The sequence below is a fragment of the Heloderma suspectum genome, chromosome 2, assembly GCF_057233095.1.
Source record: "Heloderma suspectum isolate Gila_16-S chromosome 2, 16-S_ref, whole genome shotgun sequence".
Taxonomy (NCBI): Eukaryota; Metazoa; Chordata; class Lepidosauria; order Squamata; family Helodermatidae; genus Heloderma; species Heloderma suspectum.
Genome location: NC_139459.1, coordinates 248,064,094 through 248,080,505, shown reverse-complemented (window position 1 = coordinate 248,080,505; position 16,412 = coordinate 248,064,094). Strand labels below are relative to the sequence as shown.

The 16,412-nt window shown below is 43.5% G+C and overlaps 1 protein-coding gene across 2 annotated transcripts; it reads right to left on the bottom strand.

Annotated features, from left to right (window-relative positions):
* Positions 1–3,531: 3,531 nt before the first annotated feature.
* On the bottom strand, positions 3,532–14,717 carry RPL26L1 (ribosomal protein L26 like 1). Of its 2 annotated transcripts, XM_084838697.1 has the most exons (5): positions 14,683–14,717; positions 12,883–12,999; positions 11,959–12,131; positions 9,765–9,905; positions 3,532–3,705 (listed from the first exon to the last, which is right to left on the bottom strand). In XM_084838697.1, the coding sequence occupies exons 3-5, from the start codon at positions 12,124–12,126 to the stop codon at positions 3,577–3,579; spliced, it is 438 nt and encodes a 145-aa protein (XP_084694823.1). In that variant the 5' UTR covers positions 12,127–12,131; positions 12,883–12,999; positions 14,683–14,717; the 3' UTR covers positions 3,532–3,576. The 2 variants fall into 2 exon arrangements, with proteins under 2 accessions (XP_084694823.1, XP_084694822.1); XM_084838696.1 differs by lacking the exon at positions 12,883–12,999.
* Positions 14,718–16,412: the final 1,695 nt, after the last annotated feature.

The following is a 16,412-nucleotide window of genomic DNA, read 5'->3' as shown; positions in this document are numbered from 1 at the left end:
TTCTGATTGTTCTCTCACACACACACGCACCCCCCCCCCCGCCCGAATGATAGGGGATGTACTTATTTCTGGCCTAACCAGCCAGTCATGTTAGTCTTTTTATATGCCGAATTAATACATATTAAGCCTGTGCCTAAAAATATCATGAATTCAGCCGACGGGTATTATAGAGGTATTCGTCAGGGAGTCGTGACTGCTGCCACGAGCGTTGCAACCACCAGGGGGGAAAATATTGAGGGCACAGAAAGAGCAAAATGTATTTCCCGGCGGTGGCAGCTTTGCCCCCTCTTCAGATTTCTGAAGGTGTAAAAGTATAATTCGCAACAAAACCCCCATCCTAAACAGATGTATTGGCTTAGTGGTTAAGACGCTAACTGCAGACTGGAAGGTCGGCAGGACAGCAGTTCGAGACCCGAGTGCTGCGTGACGGAGTGAGCTCCCGTCTTCAGCCCCAGCTTCTGCCAACCTAGCAGGTCGAAGGCAAGAAATTGCAAGTAGATAAATAGGTACCGCCTCGGCGGGAAAGGTAACAGCGTTCCGTGCACCTCGGTGTTCCGTCATGCCGGCCACATGACCACGGAAGCGTCTTCGGACAGCGCTGGCTCTTCGGCTTAGAAACGGGGATGAGCACCGCACCCTAGAGTCAGACACGACTGGTTGGGGACACCTTTACCTTTACCTTTAAAAGTATAATTCGCAACAAAACCCCCATCCTAAACAGATGTTTTCTGAAGTCCCATTGATTTTGATGGAGTTAACTTTTAAATAAACATTTGAATTTCCACTTAATGATTTGGCTATAATTTGTATGCGAAAAATGCCACTCGTTCAGTTGACCGGAGGGGCCCAGCAAGATTGCTTGCCACACCTCGGTTCCAGCTTATGTACACGTAGTTCCCTGCCCAGTGTATGGTTGGCAGCAAATCCTCTTGAGTTTTCCTCTGTATAACATGAATTGGGCCCCAGAGGTAGCCCTTACCTAGCAGACGTGAACACACTGAAAAAGGCAGTCATCCACAATAATGAATCCCAAAGGATCAGAAAGACACCTAGAACATCGCAGTTCTTGTCCCCAGCTTAACCTCACCTTCGACAAGGGGCCATCACCCTCTGCTCTGCCATTAACTCATTAGATAACTTCAAACTGCTGTCATGCTCAGCCCCCACCCCATCGCTCAGTCAATAAAAGCCAGTTCCACATATTCACACTCTAGATATCCCAAAAAGAGAAGCCAAGATGGGGGATGTCAAAGGTAGAGCTAAGGCGAGGGAAGCTAGTTTGATTTAGTGGAATCTAGTTTGATTTAATAGAAAGCAGGTTTATCCCCCATTCTAGTGGTGTCCCACAAATACTACCCCTATATTTTCACCAATATAACCGATTTCCATTCACTCTGAGGAAAAGTGAAGAACTACACTTGGGCATATTGCAGGATGTAGGATGGCATGGCCCTGACAATAGAGCAATCGTTACAAGTCTTCTTTCCCCACACCACCCTTCATGATTGGTATTTTGCTAGTGGGGATAATAGTGCCATCCCTTAGCATTGTTGTATTACAAGATAAGTTAATGTGAAGCACTCAATGAAGTTTTCTAATTCAATTTGCAGTAGCAATTATGCATTATGTAGAGTGATTTTGTCCATCCTGAATCTATCAATCAATTTAATAGGGTGACTCTAATTTTAGTATTTGGAGGGTAAGGTTTCTCTGCTTTCTGCCATTACCATGCATAATTTACAGATCTCTGATTATGTCATCCCCTCCCCACAAAACTTTAGCTTTTCCTTGTAGGGAAGGTGCTCCAACCCCAATCATTTTGGTTCCTTTTCTTTGCATCTTTTCCACCTCTACAAAATCTTTCAGATGGAGCAACCAAACAGTACAGAACATTTCAAATGGTGATACTGCTTTACTTTCAACCACTTTTCTAGTAAATCCAAACATGGCATGTTTTCATTGAGCTATTCACAACTCCTAGCTTTCTTCCCTTGCCAGTTGCAGCCAATACAGATCCCATCAGTATGTTAGTGAAGTTGCGTGGGGGGTTGTTTTCCCCAGTGTGTATCACTTTGCAGTTACACTGAACTTCATTTGCTGTTTTGTTGCCCATTCTCTTAGGCTAGAATGATCCTTTGGGAGCCCTTATGCAGTCTGCTTTGGTCTTCACCATTTTGAATTAGGAATTCTCTGCAGCCTTGACTACCTCTCTGTTCACCCCAATACATTAAATAGCACCAGTCCCTTGACAGATCATTGGAGAACACATTGCTTACTACTTTTCCATTGTGAAAACTATTCATGTATTCCTCTCCTTTGCTTCCTGCTCTTAAACCAGTTAGAGATCAGCAAGGGGGCCCATGCTGTTATATCATAACCCTTGTTTACTCAGGAGCATTTTTTGAAAATCCAAGTGTATAATGTCTACAAGAACTCTTCAGGCTTATTGACACATAAGGTAGTGAGGTAGGACTTCCTTTTGCAGAAGAATGACTATCCTTGCTCAGTAAGGCTAGTTCTTTTCTCCTACATGCTTAATAACTGTCTCTTTAACAAAGCTTTCCACAAATTTAACCAGGAGAAATGTTAGACAATAGGGGTTGGATTGAACGCTGGTTATCTGCTAGCAGAATGAATTTCTACCCCCACTTGCAGCCCTCTGCAAACACACCAAGTCTGCTTGGGAAGGCTGGGTGCTTTCTGGAGCAGATTTGGGACATGTGTAGAGGGCTGCAGGAGAAGGATGGGAAAGCTCCACTGGATGAGCAGAAGTCTAGTCACACAACACTGGATCCAACCATAGGCCTGTACTTTCCTAGCTCCCTTCTAGATTGGCCCATTGGACTTACTACTGCCCCTTCTTTTTGAAGATGTTAGTGATAAGCTGTATATTTTTGTTCAATCAACAATTTTGCATTTGAGTTTCTTAGGGCGCAATCCTATGGGGATAGGCGGCCACCTCCGAACACGGAGGTGACCGCCTATCCAATGCAGGGCAGGAGAAGCACGGAGGGGATTGTTCCCGATTTCAGCTGTCTTAGCTGCAGGATGGCAGAGTAGGGGAGGAGGCTGCCGGATGACACATAGGATGAGTTGTACTGATATTTCCGCTTGCCCCGCCCCGGCACACCAGTTCTCCGGGAACCAACCTCAGAGTACAGGCTCCAAGGTCGGTACCCGGAAAACCACATACCCTGTGGCTGTCTAGCTGCTGATTAGCGACCATAGGATTGCTCCCTTAAGCATATAAAAAGTAATTTGTCAATTAGCCACAGAACATAACCTCTGACCACATCTATTTAATATTCAGGCATGAGTTAAACATTTTCTGCAGTGAAGACGTATTTATAGAGGTAAGATTAAGGCAAATGCTGAATAGGTTTTTAATTCCCTGCCAAAAGACATCTGCTAGACATCTCCCTGCACCTGCGTAATTCTTGCTGGCAGGGTAAGGTCTCAAATTTTTATGCAATTTGTGCTGCCGCCCCCTTTTTGTTATGTTAAAAATACAAAAATCAGAACACTCGCAGGTTACATTTTATTAGAATTTTAATGGTTTTCAGAGAGGAGTCCATTTTATTCTTGCATCTTCTCAATTGTTTCTTCCTTGTATTTCCCCTTCTCTTTGCCTACTTGGCGAGACTTTGCTTTGCGTTCCAAAATCTTTTTACGATCCTTGTCCAGCTTTAGTCTTGTGATCACCACCTAGGGAATACAAATAAATGTTTTAAATATTTATGTCCACCTTTTTGCTTAAAAAAAATTCAAGGCAACTCACAAAGAAAAACAACTGAAACATAAAAAATAAAACCCTACCCAAAAAATCCAGTAAAAGCCTACACTGAAGTAGAACAGATCGGGAGCAATAAGAAAAGATCACCCATCAAATGCTTGGAAGAATAAAATCATTTTAAGTTACTGTCTAGAAGACAATAAAATCAGGGTCCCTGGGGAAAGCACTCCATTAATAGGGCACCAGCCACTACAGAGAAGACTGTCTCGAAAACTTTGATTTGTAATAAATTCGAAACCAGAGAAGTTCTTTTAACTGGAACTTGCTGAGTTGCATTATTTGGCTGCTGTACTCTGGATCAGCTGAAGTTTCTAATACCACTCAAAAGCTGCAAAATTGATAATTAAGGGAGAATGCAACGCCATCAAAAAGAAGTTTTTTGAACGACCTACCAATTGAGCTTATTAGTACCCATCCAGCCTATTATTGACACCAAACACCTGTTCAGGAAATCCACTGCCCCTCCTGGATCCACAATGAAAAGTTGAATGTCATCAGCATGATGATGATAAATCACATCAAAAAGCCCCTCTCAGCAATTTCAAGATATTAATCAGAATAGGGGACAGAAGAGAGCACAACTATTCTAGGCCACAACTTCTGGAGCTTACCCAAAGCCTGTAACCACCATTCCTGGGCATGCCATAACATCATGGGTTGTTTAAACCATGGGTAGTTGTGAATGAGTGGGAGTGAGCATGCATCCTAGTTCTTGCTCACTCCTGCTGTGATAAACAATCTAAGGATGCTGCATCACTGGGTTGTTTATCATAATGTCTGAAAGTGGAACTTTGGGTTGTTGAGGGAAGAACCCTCCGGCCAACTGGGCAAATATCAAATACTGTCAAAGATTTTTAAAGCACTAACTTTATGCAAATAAAAACATTTTCATAAGCAATACGCTTGATAGTTATTCTAATTATAAAATTTAAGAAGTTATTATGAGGGATGCACAAACTGTGGTTGGCCTTGGTAGCCAAACAGGTCTGGCTACTGAGCCTCTGCCCGTGCTTTTACCTTACACCTCTGAAATTCAAAACAAGGAAGGGCCCACCGCTGCCTCCTGCAGGTGCTCTGGAGAGCCTCAGCAGCTGCTCACCCACTGCGACATCTGCCACAATCAGAGACGGGGACCAGCACTGCTCTCTGAAGAAGCCACCCACTCAGGCAGCTGCTCTGGAGAGCCTTGCCAGTCCCACTCTCCCACTGTGGCAAATGCCACAGCGCAAGCACAGCCTTCAGGGCTCTCTGGAGCAGCTGCCTGCCCTCTGGCTTGCTCTGAGAATCCTCTCAGCATAAGCTAGAGAGCAGGCAAGCAGGCTCTTCAGAGAGCTGGCCAGGCCCAAACACTTGGCTCTGAGGGGGTCCTTCCACAGAACCAGGCATTGTGGGAGAGGTGTCCCATGAAATAGCCAGTACTGCCTGGCTCTGAGGATGGACCCCCTTAGAGCCAGGCATTTGTGCAGTGCCAGCTCTGGCTTTCTGAAGAGCTGCAGCGGCCACTTTTTATGGCTGACATGGCTCTTCAGAGAACAGTAGCAGCAGCAGCAATGGGAGGGGAGGGGGCGACGTGGCAGGGAGGTGATGTGGTGGGGGGCTGGGAGACACAGGCAGGCAGATGTGGTGGTGGGGAGACGCTGTGGGGATGGGAGGCATGGGGAGATGCGGTGGGGGATAGACACAGTGGTGGAGGGAGACGGGGGTACACATATGTTCTCCCATCTCAGACAGGAGGAAAGCATGCACTAAAGCAATTTCAAGTCCACTGTTATGTAGTATATAAAATGCACACCAGATAGTCTGGCCACTGTGTTTTGCACTAGTATAATTTCTGAACACTTTTCAAGGGCAGTCCCACACAGTAATTTAGATGCAAAATGATTAAGGTGTGAACCACTGTGGCCAGATCTGCCTTCCCCAGGAAGGGACACACTCCCAGCCAATGCCACTACCTCACCATCCAGGAGCATCCTGGATTATGTACCTAAGCCTTCAGAGAGTGCGCAAACCCATCCAGAGAAAGTTGTACTCCTGATCCTGAGTCGGCCTGTCTACTGACCAACAGGATCTCCTCTTTGTCTGGATTGAGCCTCACCCATATTCAGTCTCTCAGACAACGAAAGACTGAATGTTTGAGAACTTCCATAGCCTCCTTGGGATAAGGTGGAAAAGAGAAATAGAGTTGGGTATCATTTCCAGAAGGAAGAGGCAGCTCTTTCTCCCAATAAGCCATCATGTCTCTGGTAGCAGATACTACTCTTTTAGAGGGATAACATCCATAGTTAGTTTTCTTGCTGAGCAAGATCAAACTTTGAAGTGGGAATATATAAAGTTGGATACCTTACTTAAGCAGCCAAGGTATAAAATAAAATAAACACATTTCTAACAGACTAGGTTAGGCTGAAAGATAATCACTGGCCCAAAGTAACCCAATCAAACCAAGCATGATGGCTCAACAGATCCTGAACCCATGTCTCCCAGTCTAGCACACTGACTCTTCACGGCAGTTTGAGATTCACAGCAATAACTTTTAATCTAAATTACAGTGGAGCCTTAAAACATAATTGAAAATGACCTAAAATGACTTATTACTAAGGAGGACAATGCACATATGTTCCCCCTTTTCCTTGTGGAACATTTTCAAACAAGGCCTGAAAAATATGCCACTATACACTGAGGTAGGATATGGCGCTAGGATATTTAGGGCCTTTATTCATAACACCTAATCCTGATGCTTCAAGTCAACGGTCAGCAAGATCTTCAAGCATTTCTGTTGAGCTGTAATACAAGAATAAAACCTCTCAAGAAGGCTAGAAAGCGGTACCGACAGATACTCTCATCCTTTAAAACTGGAGGTGGGTGGTGTGGGTAGTTATTCTTACTAGCTGCCAAAGGTTCACTTCTCCATGAAGGATTACATCATAGACTGACTTTGGCTCTGGGAGCTACTTCTCTGTGGCAAGATCCTATAATACTGCAGTAAGCCTCTGAATTCAGAAACTATGGCTGCAGGCAATTGCATGAATACTGTAACAGTACAGGATCTCATCACTGGGAAGCAGCTCCCACAGCACCAGCAATTAGATTTGAATGACACCGTAACATATTGTAAATACCAAAAAAAATTACTAACACTTGCTTTAACTAAACACAATCTCAGTTCATATCTATGACTATTAGTACATCTAACAAACTCTGGCTACCACCACATTTTTCTTACAACTGAAGAGACTGCTCCCTGCTGGAAATCTCAATCTGAAAGTAGATCAATGGTTGAACTGGGAATAGAACAACATGAAAATTGTGAAACTGATAAAGTACAAGAAAAGGGGTTTTGTTTGTATTGATTTTGGGAAAGCACAAAGTGTGAAAAAAAAGATATACTGAAGATGTTCAGGTCTGGAACTAGCAGATTTATCAATTAAGGAAGTTCCAGAAGTAGAACACATATAGGCAGCATGACTATGCCCTTGTTGTCTGTATTTCATTTAAGGGGAAGTTTTTGGAGCACATTATTAAGCTGCTCTTCACTAGCTCTCTGCCTGTACAGGAAGAGAGACAGATTTCCAAGATGTGGTGTCCAAGTAACAGTGTGATTTTTATTTACATCATTTATATCCCACACCTTCAACGTAAGTTTATGTTCCCAGAGCAGCTAACAAAATAACAATAAAAGCACAATAAAAAATTAAAAGCCTTAGTTTTTAGTCTTAATAAAAACTAAAACAGCAGCCATCCATTCAAATAGACAGTAAAATAAAAACTGCTCTAAGTTAAAAATGCTAACATTGTCAGAACTTAAAAGTCTGGGAAAGGCAGTGCAGTCCCTAGAGCACTGATGTAGATTTCTTACTTCTAGCTACTTCTCTCATCAAAGCACCAAAGATCAAGAATACCATAAATGACCTTTCAATCTTGCTGGAATCAACAGACTCAGTGGGCCAGTTTGTATGATCAAAACAAGCCACTGTGGTTTGTTTGCAAGTGCAAATCACACTTGCTGGTGCAATCTGCATAATCGCTGCCTAGCTGTGGCTTATCGTGTTGTCTGAACCTGGGCAGTATGGCTTGTTGGAGGGTTTAACAACCCTCAAATAACCCACAGGCTGTTGCAGTGTTATTTGAGGGTTGTTAAACCTTCCAACAAGCCATGCTGCTTGGGTTCAGATGATACAATTAAGCTGCAGCCGGGTGGTTTATGTTTATGAAAATCGCGCCCGGCACATACCAGGGCTCACCACAAGCCACTGCTGCTTGTTTGGATTGTGCAAACTGGGTCAGTAACATCCAGTTTTTAATTTTGGGATCTGAATCAGATAAAAGTAGTGCCCAAGTTTGGTGTCATTATTATAAAATGCTTTGGTAGAACATATATCAGCACAATGATGACACATCCTGCTCTGAATCTCATTATTTCAAGAAATGGGGAGGAAAGAATTAGTGAGTATATTCCAGGAAGGGGTATCTAATTGAACTCTTGCAGCTTCTCATTATCCACACAAGAGCCAGGAGGCATTCTGTCATGCAGACCCAGAGTAGAGTAGACGAGACCAAACTGTGCTACTGCTATGGAAATTCTGCTTTCTGCCCCAGGTACAATCTTTTCGTACCACTCCTCACCAATACTATTCCCCCTTGAAACAGTAAATGGTCTTAACCAACCAATATCAAGAACACACCTGTGAATACTGAGTTTCAGCAGGAATCATTAAGATGCTTTGCTTTGTTCTAAACATGTTGAGTATGTGAACAAAAGCAAACTTGAAAAGTTAGCAAGTTTTAATTCCAGAACTTCCACATAGATACATAGGTACAGACACATAAATGCTTCTCAGACTGTGTTTTGCCAATACCAAGAAAATAACTTTTAAGGAAAGGAAGCATTCTACTATATTACCTAAGTGTCAGATGGACGCCTAGATCCTTTCTAATAGCAGTGAATGATTCATATACCACTCACTGCAGCTGTTGGTGGTACATCAAGTTAGAGACAGTAACTACTCAAAGTAGTACCAACATAACAGATCTTTGCTTGAGACCCACCTCTCTATACAGTACCTTGAACTTGAAATCATCTTCCATATAGCTCTTCTTGCAACAGTATCCCTACCAACAATTTTCTAATGACAGATCCAGATAACCTGCTAGGAACCAATCAATGGTCCTAACCAACCATATTTTTACCACTGTCCTGATCAATCCCCCTCCCCATGCCACACTCACACCCAGCAAATAACTGATTGAGAGCTTGTGTAAGATCAGTCTACTAAAGCTGATTTCACCTCAGACTATTTCTATATGTTGCCTGGCTTACAATGCAATAAAAATTGTTGCTATGCCTGCTTTAAATTCTGCTTCTGAACAAGTTCTTAATTTCACTAATTCTGTACTGAAATTAAAGTTACCTCCTAAGATATACGCAAAGTTTATAGATTGGCTGGTGCCAGGTGTAACAAGGTTGTTCTTGTGACCACGTAGAAAAACCTGAGGTGCCTTGTTCTCACTTATGATTCTGTACTTTTCCACATTGCACTACTCTGCTCTTGACACAACACAATATGCCCTACATTACAAGTATGAAACATTTTAGGGAGAACCCTATGCTTGTTTAGACAGACGAAAATCCTACAACTCCCAGCATTCCCCAGCCAGCCATATGCATAGGATTGCACACTTATTCACTGAATGAAGCATATTATTAACTGCTGCTCTAAAAGAGATAGTTAACTTTTCTATGTATTACCTTATTTTAATGTAACATATACAAGTTTATGCTTTGGAGTGTTCCACATTCTGGACTCCTGCAAGGTCTCCTTTCTTTGAGGATCATATATATTCAACTATCACAATTATAAAACTAAGTTCAGCCAATACCGATTTCTACAGCTACCAGGATTACATATTTAACAGGTTACTTCTAGAAATATGAGAATGCTGCTTAGAAAATAGATACCATTTGCACCAAAGTTACCTTGCTAGGGTGAATGCCCACATGTACAGTTGTGCCATTGGCTTTTTCACGCTGTACACGTTCAATGTAGATGACATACTTCTTTCTATACACCTGGACTACCTTGCCGATCTGCTGCCCTTTGTAATGACCCCGGACGACCTAAGAATACAGAAGACATTTAGCATTTTCAGGTATCTTCATACTTATATTATCATCATCATATTTCACAGCAGGAAGTACACACTGAAGAATTATGACCTCCTCTGAATACATCACAAGAGTTCATATACCAAGTAAAATGCATGATGTGACAGAAAAGGCGCTCTCTCTTGCATAGCTCAGGCAGCAAACTAGATTCAGGATAGTTAATTAGACTGATGTGGTTAAATAATATTTACTATTCAAAACACAGCTTTCTTGAAAGCACATATAGTATACTGCTTATCTGAAAACTGAATGCATTTATTCATTTCAGTCCAAACAGGAATTAATCTGCACATCAGGTTATCACCAGTTCCCAGCCCTGCCAAAGAAGCCTTTCCTAAACTCTGAGCCACTTGCCAAAATTTTTCCCCCAATGTTCCAGTGCCTCCTCCCTTTCCAAAGACAGAGAAGAAGCTGGGATGATTACATGCTGCCTTTAACGCTGTGCTTTCTATAGCATAGTACTAAATGGTAGCTGCTTCCTTTTCCCTCTCAGACTCAATTCAGACCACATTTCCAATCTTCAAAAATCACAGTTTGGAGACTGAGAATATACCATGGGGGCAGGGGCTTCTCCCTCCCTCCCTGCATGCCAATTCTTCTCCTGGTTTGCAATACACAGTCCATTATGACATCTAAATCAGGCAAATCCACTTCAAACCAGGGAGGGAAGAGCGCAAGCTGATTTGTCCCACAATTTTAATGATTTGAACTATGAATCACAAATACATACTGAAAGAGAAAGGTTGTGATGGCATGAAATTAGTCAAACTATATGGGAAGCCACTTGATCCAAAGACCCCCACAGCATGTAGAAGACTAACAAATGTACAGAGCCATAAGATTTCATGGACCAGAGTCTACAAAAAGTTATGCCACAAGGAATTCCTTAGTCCTTTAAAGTGCTGCAGACACTCTTCTGGCTTTTGCTTTGATAGACTGACATGGCTACCCATCTGGAAACTCACTCGATCAACTTCTTATGTGGTACAGCAGTTGCATTGCAGATGGCCACCCAAAACTGCTGCTTGAGCAAATTGGGCCTTACCTCCATGCAGTTCAGTATTAGGGTGCCTGATGCATAAAGATGAACCCAAGACACTAGTTGGAAGTTGCTTTCAAATCTAGCCACTCATCTTGCTGGCTTCTGTAGCCTTTATGAGCTGAACCCTCCCCATCCCCCAATTTATTATTCTTAGTTATGCACGGCAGAAATTTTTCCAGTGCTTTCTTTTTCCATTTGAGAAGTTCATTAGTAAAAATTAACATATGCCAATTGGAAATACAATATTAGTCAAGCTTGACAGTTTCAAAGTTGTAATTAATGTTTTTCAGGTGATTATCCCTAGCACACATTAGCGGAAGAGAACTGAATTCTGCTGAAATAGATGAGTAGTTTCCATGTGCAGTTCTTTGGGTTGCTAAAATTAGTGTGTCAACAGTTTTCAATACCTTTAATTACCCCCTTACATGTACTTTCCTTACATTGTTTACATTGTCTTTACATTTTTACAAGTATTCCAATAAAATGTTCTACATAATATAACATCAAGAGTGCTTTAACTTTTTTGCTCAAATATTTAAGGTGTAAAGGGATAAAAAAATAACATAGGTTACTTTTTTAGTTTTGTTTATTAAATACAAGTAAAATAAACATGCTAAATTAGATCTCTCTAGGGTAGGGGGTGGGAAACTTGTGGCCCTACAGACGTTTTGATCTACGGCTCCCATCAGTTATAATCAGCATAGCTAATGGTGAGGGATGATGGGAGTTGTAGGCCAAAACATATGGAGGGCCACACATTGCCCACCCCTGCTGTAGGGCATCAGAACATTTTCCAATGCAAACTGGAAAATATTGTATGCAAATTAGCCTAATTTGCACTGGAAATTTTTCCACTACAAATTAACTCAATTTGCACTGGAAAATTTTCTGATTCAAAATTTTCCAAATACCCCACATCACTGATTATTCTGCACAGAAGAAATGGATACATAAAACACATACTTGGACTTCGTCATCCTTTCGGATGGGCATAGAACGGACATTGTATTTCTGCCGCAACTCCTTGGAGAGGGGAGAAGACATGATCTTCCTGCGAATGTGAGATGGCGCATTGAAGTGCCGTTTGCGATTCTTGCTGCGGTCCGAGGTCACAAATGGATTGAACTTCATTTTGACTGGAGAGAAAAAATACATACACCAAACTTGAGGATATTTATTGAGAAATAAAGTTGCATGCATTGACAACGTGACCATAATCACCACTCCAAGAAAAGCATACACAGAGCTTTTCATTAAGACTAGGTATCTTGCTTAAATTTTGTATTCTTTCAAATAATCAAAGCTATCTTCACTTTTTGTGTAACTTAAAGGCGCTATCCTATGGGATGGCACCCTGGGTACTTGTAAGCCTATGATACCAGAGGCTTATGAGTATCCTATGCAGAATGGGAGGTGTTTTCTCCCATCTAGCAGAGGCTTCGAGGGGAGGGGCATAGGATTCATGGTATGGTTACTGCCCCACTCTCCTCCCTGCTCCCCACAACGCTCCCTTTCCCTGTATCCATGCTCCGTTTTCCATGCGTGGAGAGGTAGCTGGCGCAGTTCTCTCTGCACTGGCTACAAGGGAGATGGAGAGGGGGCAGGGAGCATGTTTTGCCGGTTCCGAGCTCGGATCCAGTGAACTGAAATATCCTATGTCCCTCTGACGCGGTCTGGTGGTCACAAGATTGCTCTCTTAGCCATTCAGTAGCAGAATCCTACGCAGTAGGAAGAGAATCTTGTACTACCTGAAGCTGGAACGTCATTATCTGAGGGTTCATCCCCTCCGGCACCTACTTTTTTTTTTTTTACCTAGTATTCTATGTAAAATTATATCTAGCTTTGGTAACATAACAGGTGTCCAGTTTCTACTTGTTTTCCACCTACCATAGAACTTGTGTGTTTCACGTAACAATGGAGACAACTCTTGAGTAACAGCTAGATGTTATATTTTCAGAAATGGGGGATCAGCCATGGTTTGCTTGCTTCTTTGTCTCAGCAGTCCTAGGTAGCCCAAAGTGAAACCTGGAGCATTCAGATCACCTGCCAGCGCCTAATTTGAATGTCTGCAGCCTGTTCCTACATTTCATCTTAAGATTCTGACCCTGCAGACTTCATGACATCAACATAGGCAGCCTTTTCTGTCTTCTTCCCCCTACCTGTCCACTTTTTGTAACATCTCGTTTGATGAAAAGACCTGGAGATCTTAAAAGCTTGCACATTTTTTGGTGACCCTCAGTTGTCTAATAAAAATATTATCCCAGTATGGATTTTGAAATTGTTCAAATCCGAGTTTCAGACTGAATTCTATCCAGGAAAAGCAAATACTGTCAAGTCACACACACACTTGACAGACAAGCATTTGCCAATAATAACTGGAGCTCAAGGAGATACAGCTGCAATGTATCTAAGCCATTACCATAAGTCAGCCTTAATTATTGTCAGGATGTCTTATTATCCCTGCCCCCAAATTCTGAATCTTAAAATCTGCTCTTGCAGTCTAGACACATGAGGTGGGGGCCAGGACATTCAAATGCTAGGCTTACAAGACATATAAAACTCATTTATTGGGGTCCAACAGTGCCCTGAAAGATGTCCCCCACAGCACTAGGGTCATCAGCTTTCAATGCAATGTTCCTAAAGGCCAATATAACAGGAACTTAGCACAGAAACTTTCTGGCTTAGCCAGGTTGACTCTATTGTGGCCAAAATAAACAGGACCTTGCTATATTCCTGCAAGCACATTCTCCATTATCTCCCATGTATTAAGCACAGGTTGCTTATTTATGAACTCAAGACTAGGAGCAATGTACTGATCAGTCTTGCAGAAAAATCCTATGCAGATTTGTTCAGAAGTAAGTTCCACTATGTTCAGAATGCCTTATTAATAAATGTGCACAGGACTGTAATCTGAACGAAGGACTACAACAGTGACCACTAGAATAGTCCCAGCAGAAACTGTTAAACTAAAATGATAATCAGGACAAGCAGCAAATGACAATGAACAAAAAAGTAAGCAAATTAAAAGATCTCATTAATACCCCAACAAAAGCCCTGAAAGATGTAAACACCTATGTAGAAAATCACGGTCAAACGCTGGCAGAACCTTGTCAGGATAGACTGCAGGGGTGGGCAACTTGTGGCCCTCCAGGCGTCTTGGCCTATAACTCCCATTAGCCCTAGCCAGCATAGCCAATGGTGAGGGACGATGGGAGTTGTAAGCCACAATAACTGGAGGGCCAAAAGTTGCCCACCCCTGGTTGAGCATCCAAGCATATCAATTACTACTGATCGAAAATGACACCCATTCGAGATTTAAAGTATTCGAGCAATTATCGCCCTCATATCTACACCCCCAAATTCGGCAGTAGCCTGACGACCAATTCCACTGTCCCGTCTTTTATCGACTTCCCCCCGTTTCTCCTCGGGCAGCACTTCCACCAGACAGCATCACGGGGCAAAACCCTGCCAGATATTCACAGGCCCCAAATAAGCCAAGGCAGGCAGTGGGGGAGAGCAGAAGCGACGTGGAAATGACCGACTCGGCGTTTCTCTCGCCTCAAATGCAGGCGCCACCACAACAGCCCCTCCATCCTTTGGCTCCCCCCGCGAACTGCAACGGAGCATGGACCGCCACCACACGGATGATAAAGGATTGCAAAACCCGCTTCTGCTCCCAGCGCTTACCAGCTGCTGGCTTGGCTATGGCCGCCCGGAAAGAGGGATTGATTCTACTTCCGCCGGTACTAGTGAGACTTCCGCTCTCGCGAGAACCGTTCCTCGTTGACAGAACGAAGGAGCGGGGAAGGGGGGTCGCTAGCGCCACCGGGCGTCCTTCAGGCGGAATAGCAACCGCTGGTTTCGCCGCCGCTCGAACGAAAGTCCCCAGTTTGCTGTGTGAAGAGGGAGTCGTGCTAGTTTCGTACCGCCGGTGTCTGAAAAAGCGGGAGTCGAAGCGACTACGGTCTACGTCCGTTGCTGCAGGGGATGAGGGTGCTGCTCCTTTCCCAGCTTCCTCGTCCGTAAGGGAAAGGCTGCAATCCTAGACACACTTACCTGGAAGAGAGTCCCATTAAAGTGAATGGGAGTTACTTCTGAGTCGATTGGCATAGGATGGCGCTGTAAGTTTTAACCTCGACCCAGAACCTGCCCCAAACATTGTGCTACCTGAGATGCCACCCGCCTCTCCAACCCAAGTCAAGGTGTGCATCGTGCCCAGCCAAGGGAACAAGGCCAGCCAAGTTATTTTGGCCGCGGGTGGGGAATACCACAAGCGCCTCCACCGCTCCCTCGCAGTAAAAATGCAACAGTCATAAAGTAAATACCTAACAATTTCCTGCCCTTTCAAAACGCCCCAGATCAGCTTCCTCACTCTGCTTGATGGCAGAGCAGCAGGAGAGGAGGGGTTGATTCTGCTCTCTATAAATGGCCTGACCCCTTCACCCATGGCTGTTGTTTATTTTGATTTCGATTTTTGTTTGTTCCCACCAAACAAAAGTGTTTTTACATTTGAAGCAGCTGCCCTCTACTCCCTCCCTCATGCACCCTTTATGGAGCTCAAACCTTCTCCACAAGACCTGTCTGTTAACACAGATACGGGAGAGGGGGCAGGGAATAGGAGACGTTTTGTACCGAAGATTTTAGTTTGAAGATAGGGGAGCAATGCCAGTGCGGTTCGGTGAATAAGGGCAGAAAGCTAGGTCAAAGGAAAACACCATCTTGCTTAAAACAAAGCATATGTCAAGCGTACAGCATAAGGGCATGCCAAGAGGGATTCTTGGTGATTTGTCCACAGTTATAGAGCTTGCTTTACCAGGACACCCAGTCAGTGTCCAAACATGCGCATTTCCAAAAGCAACCTCAGCATTTTCGTTCAGCTGGATAAAATCTTAACCTACAATCTTCATTCCCAACTCTAACCAATTTTAAATATGTGTAGGTGTATTTACTCACTTTTCTTTTTCCACCCCTTTGTCTTCCACATTGTCTATTTTAGATTATAAGCTTCTTTGGGGGCAAGGACCTGGTTGTTTATGGGGGGGGGGTGCTTTCTCCCTGAGGGCTACATTTCAGGAGGGGAGTGAGGGCTACATTTCAGGAGGGGAGTAAGGGCTGCCCTGCCCTGCCCTGCCCTGCCCTGCCCCTCCCTCATACACCCTCATCCCTCCATTATCCTACACCCCATCCCTCCATTCTCTCTCTCTGACATAGACACACAAATATACACACACCAATCATCCATTCAACCCACACATCCGTTCTGTTCTCTCCCCTGCCTCTTTTCCCAGCTGCCATTCCCTCCTTGCCTACCCTGCAAGGCAATTAAGCTTTAGGAAAAAAGCTCCACTGACACCAAAAGGGGCCTTTTCCCTAAGCCTGATTGCTATTGAGCAATGGGGCGGCGGTTTCAATGCATA

Bases quoted from the DNA above. Each gene is read 5' to 3' on its own strand.
- RPL26L1 (XM_084838697.1), bottom strand. From the start codon at position 12,126: ATGAAGTTCAATCCATTTGTGACCTCGGACCGCAGCAAGAATCGCAAA. The intron at 9,906-11,958 runs GTATGTGTTTTA...CTGTATTCTTAG, and splicing joins GAAAGGATGACGAAGTCCAA to GTCGTCCGGGGTCATTACAA. The intron at 3,706-9,764 runs GTAACTTTGGTG...TGTATTCCCTAG, and splicing joins TGGGCATTCACCCTAGCAAG to GTGGTGATCACAAGACTAAA.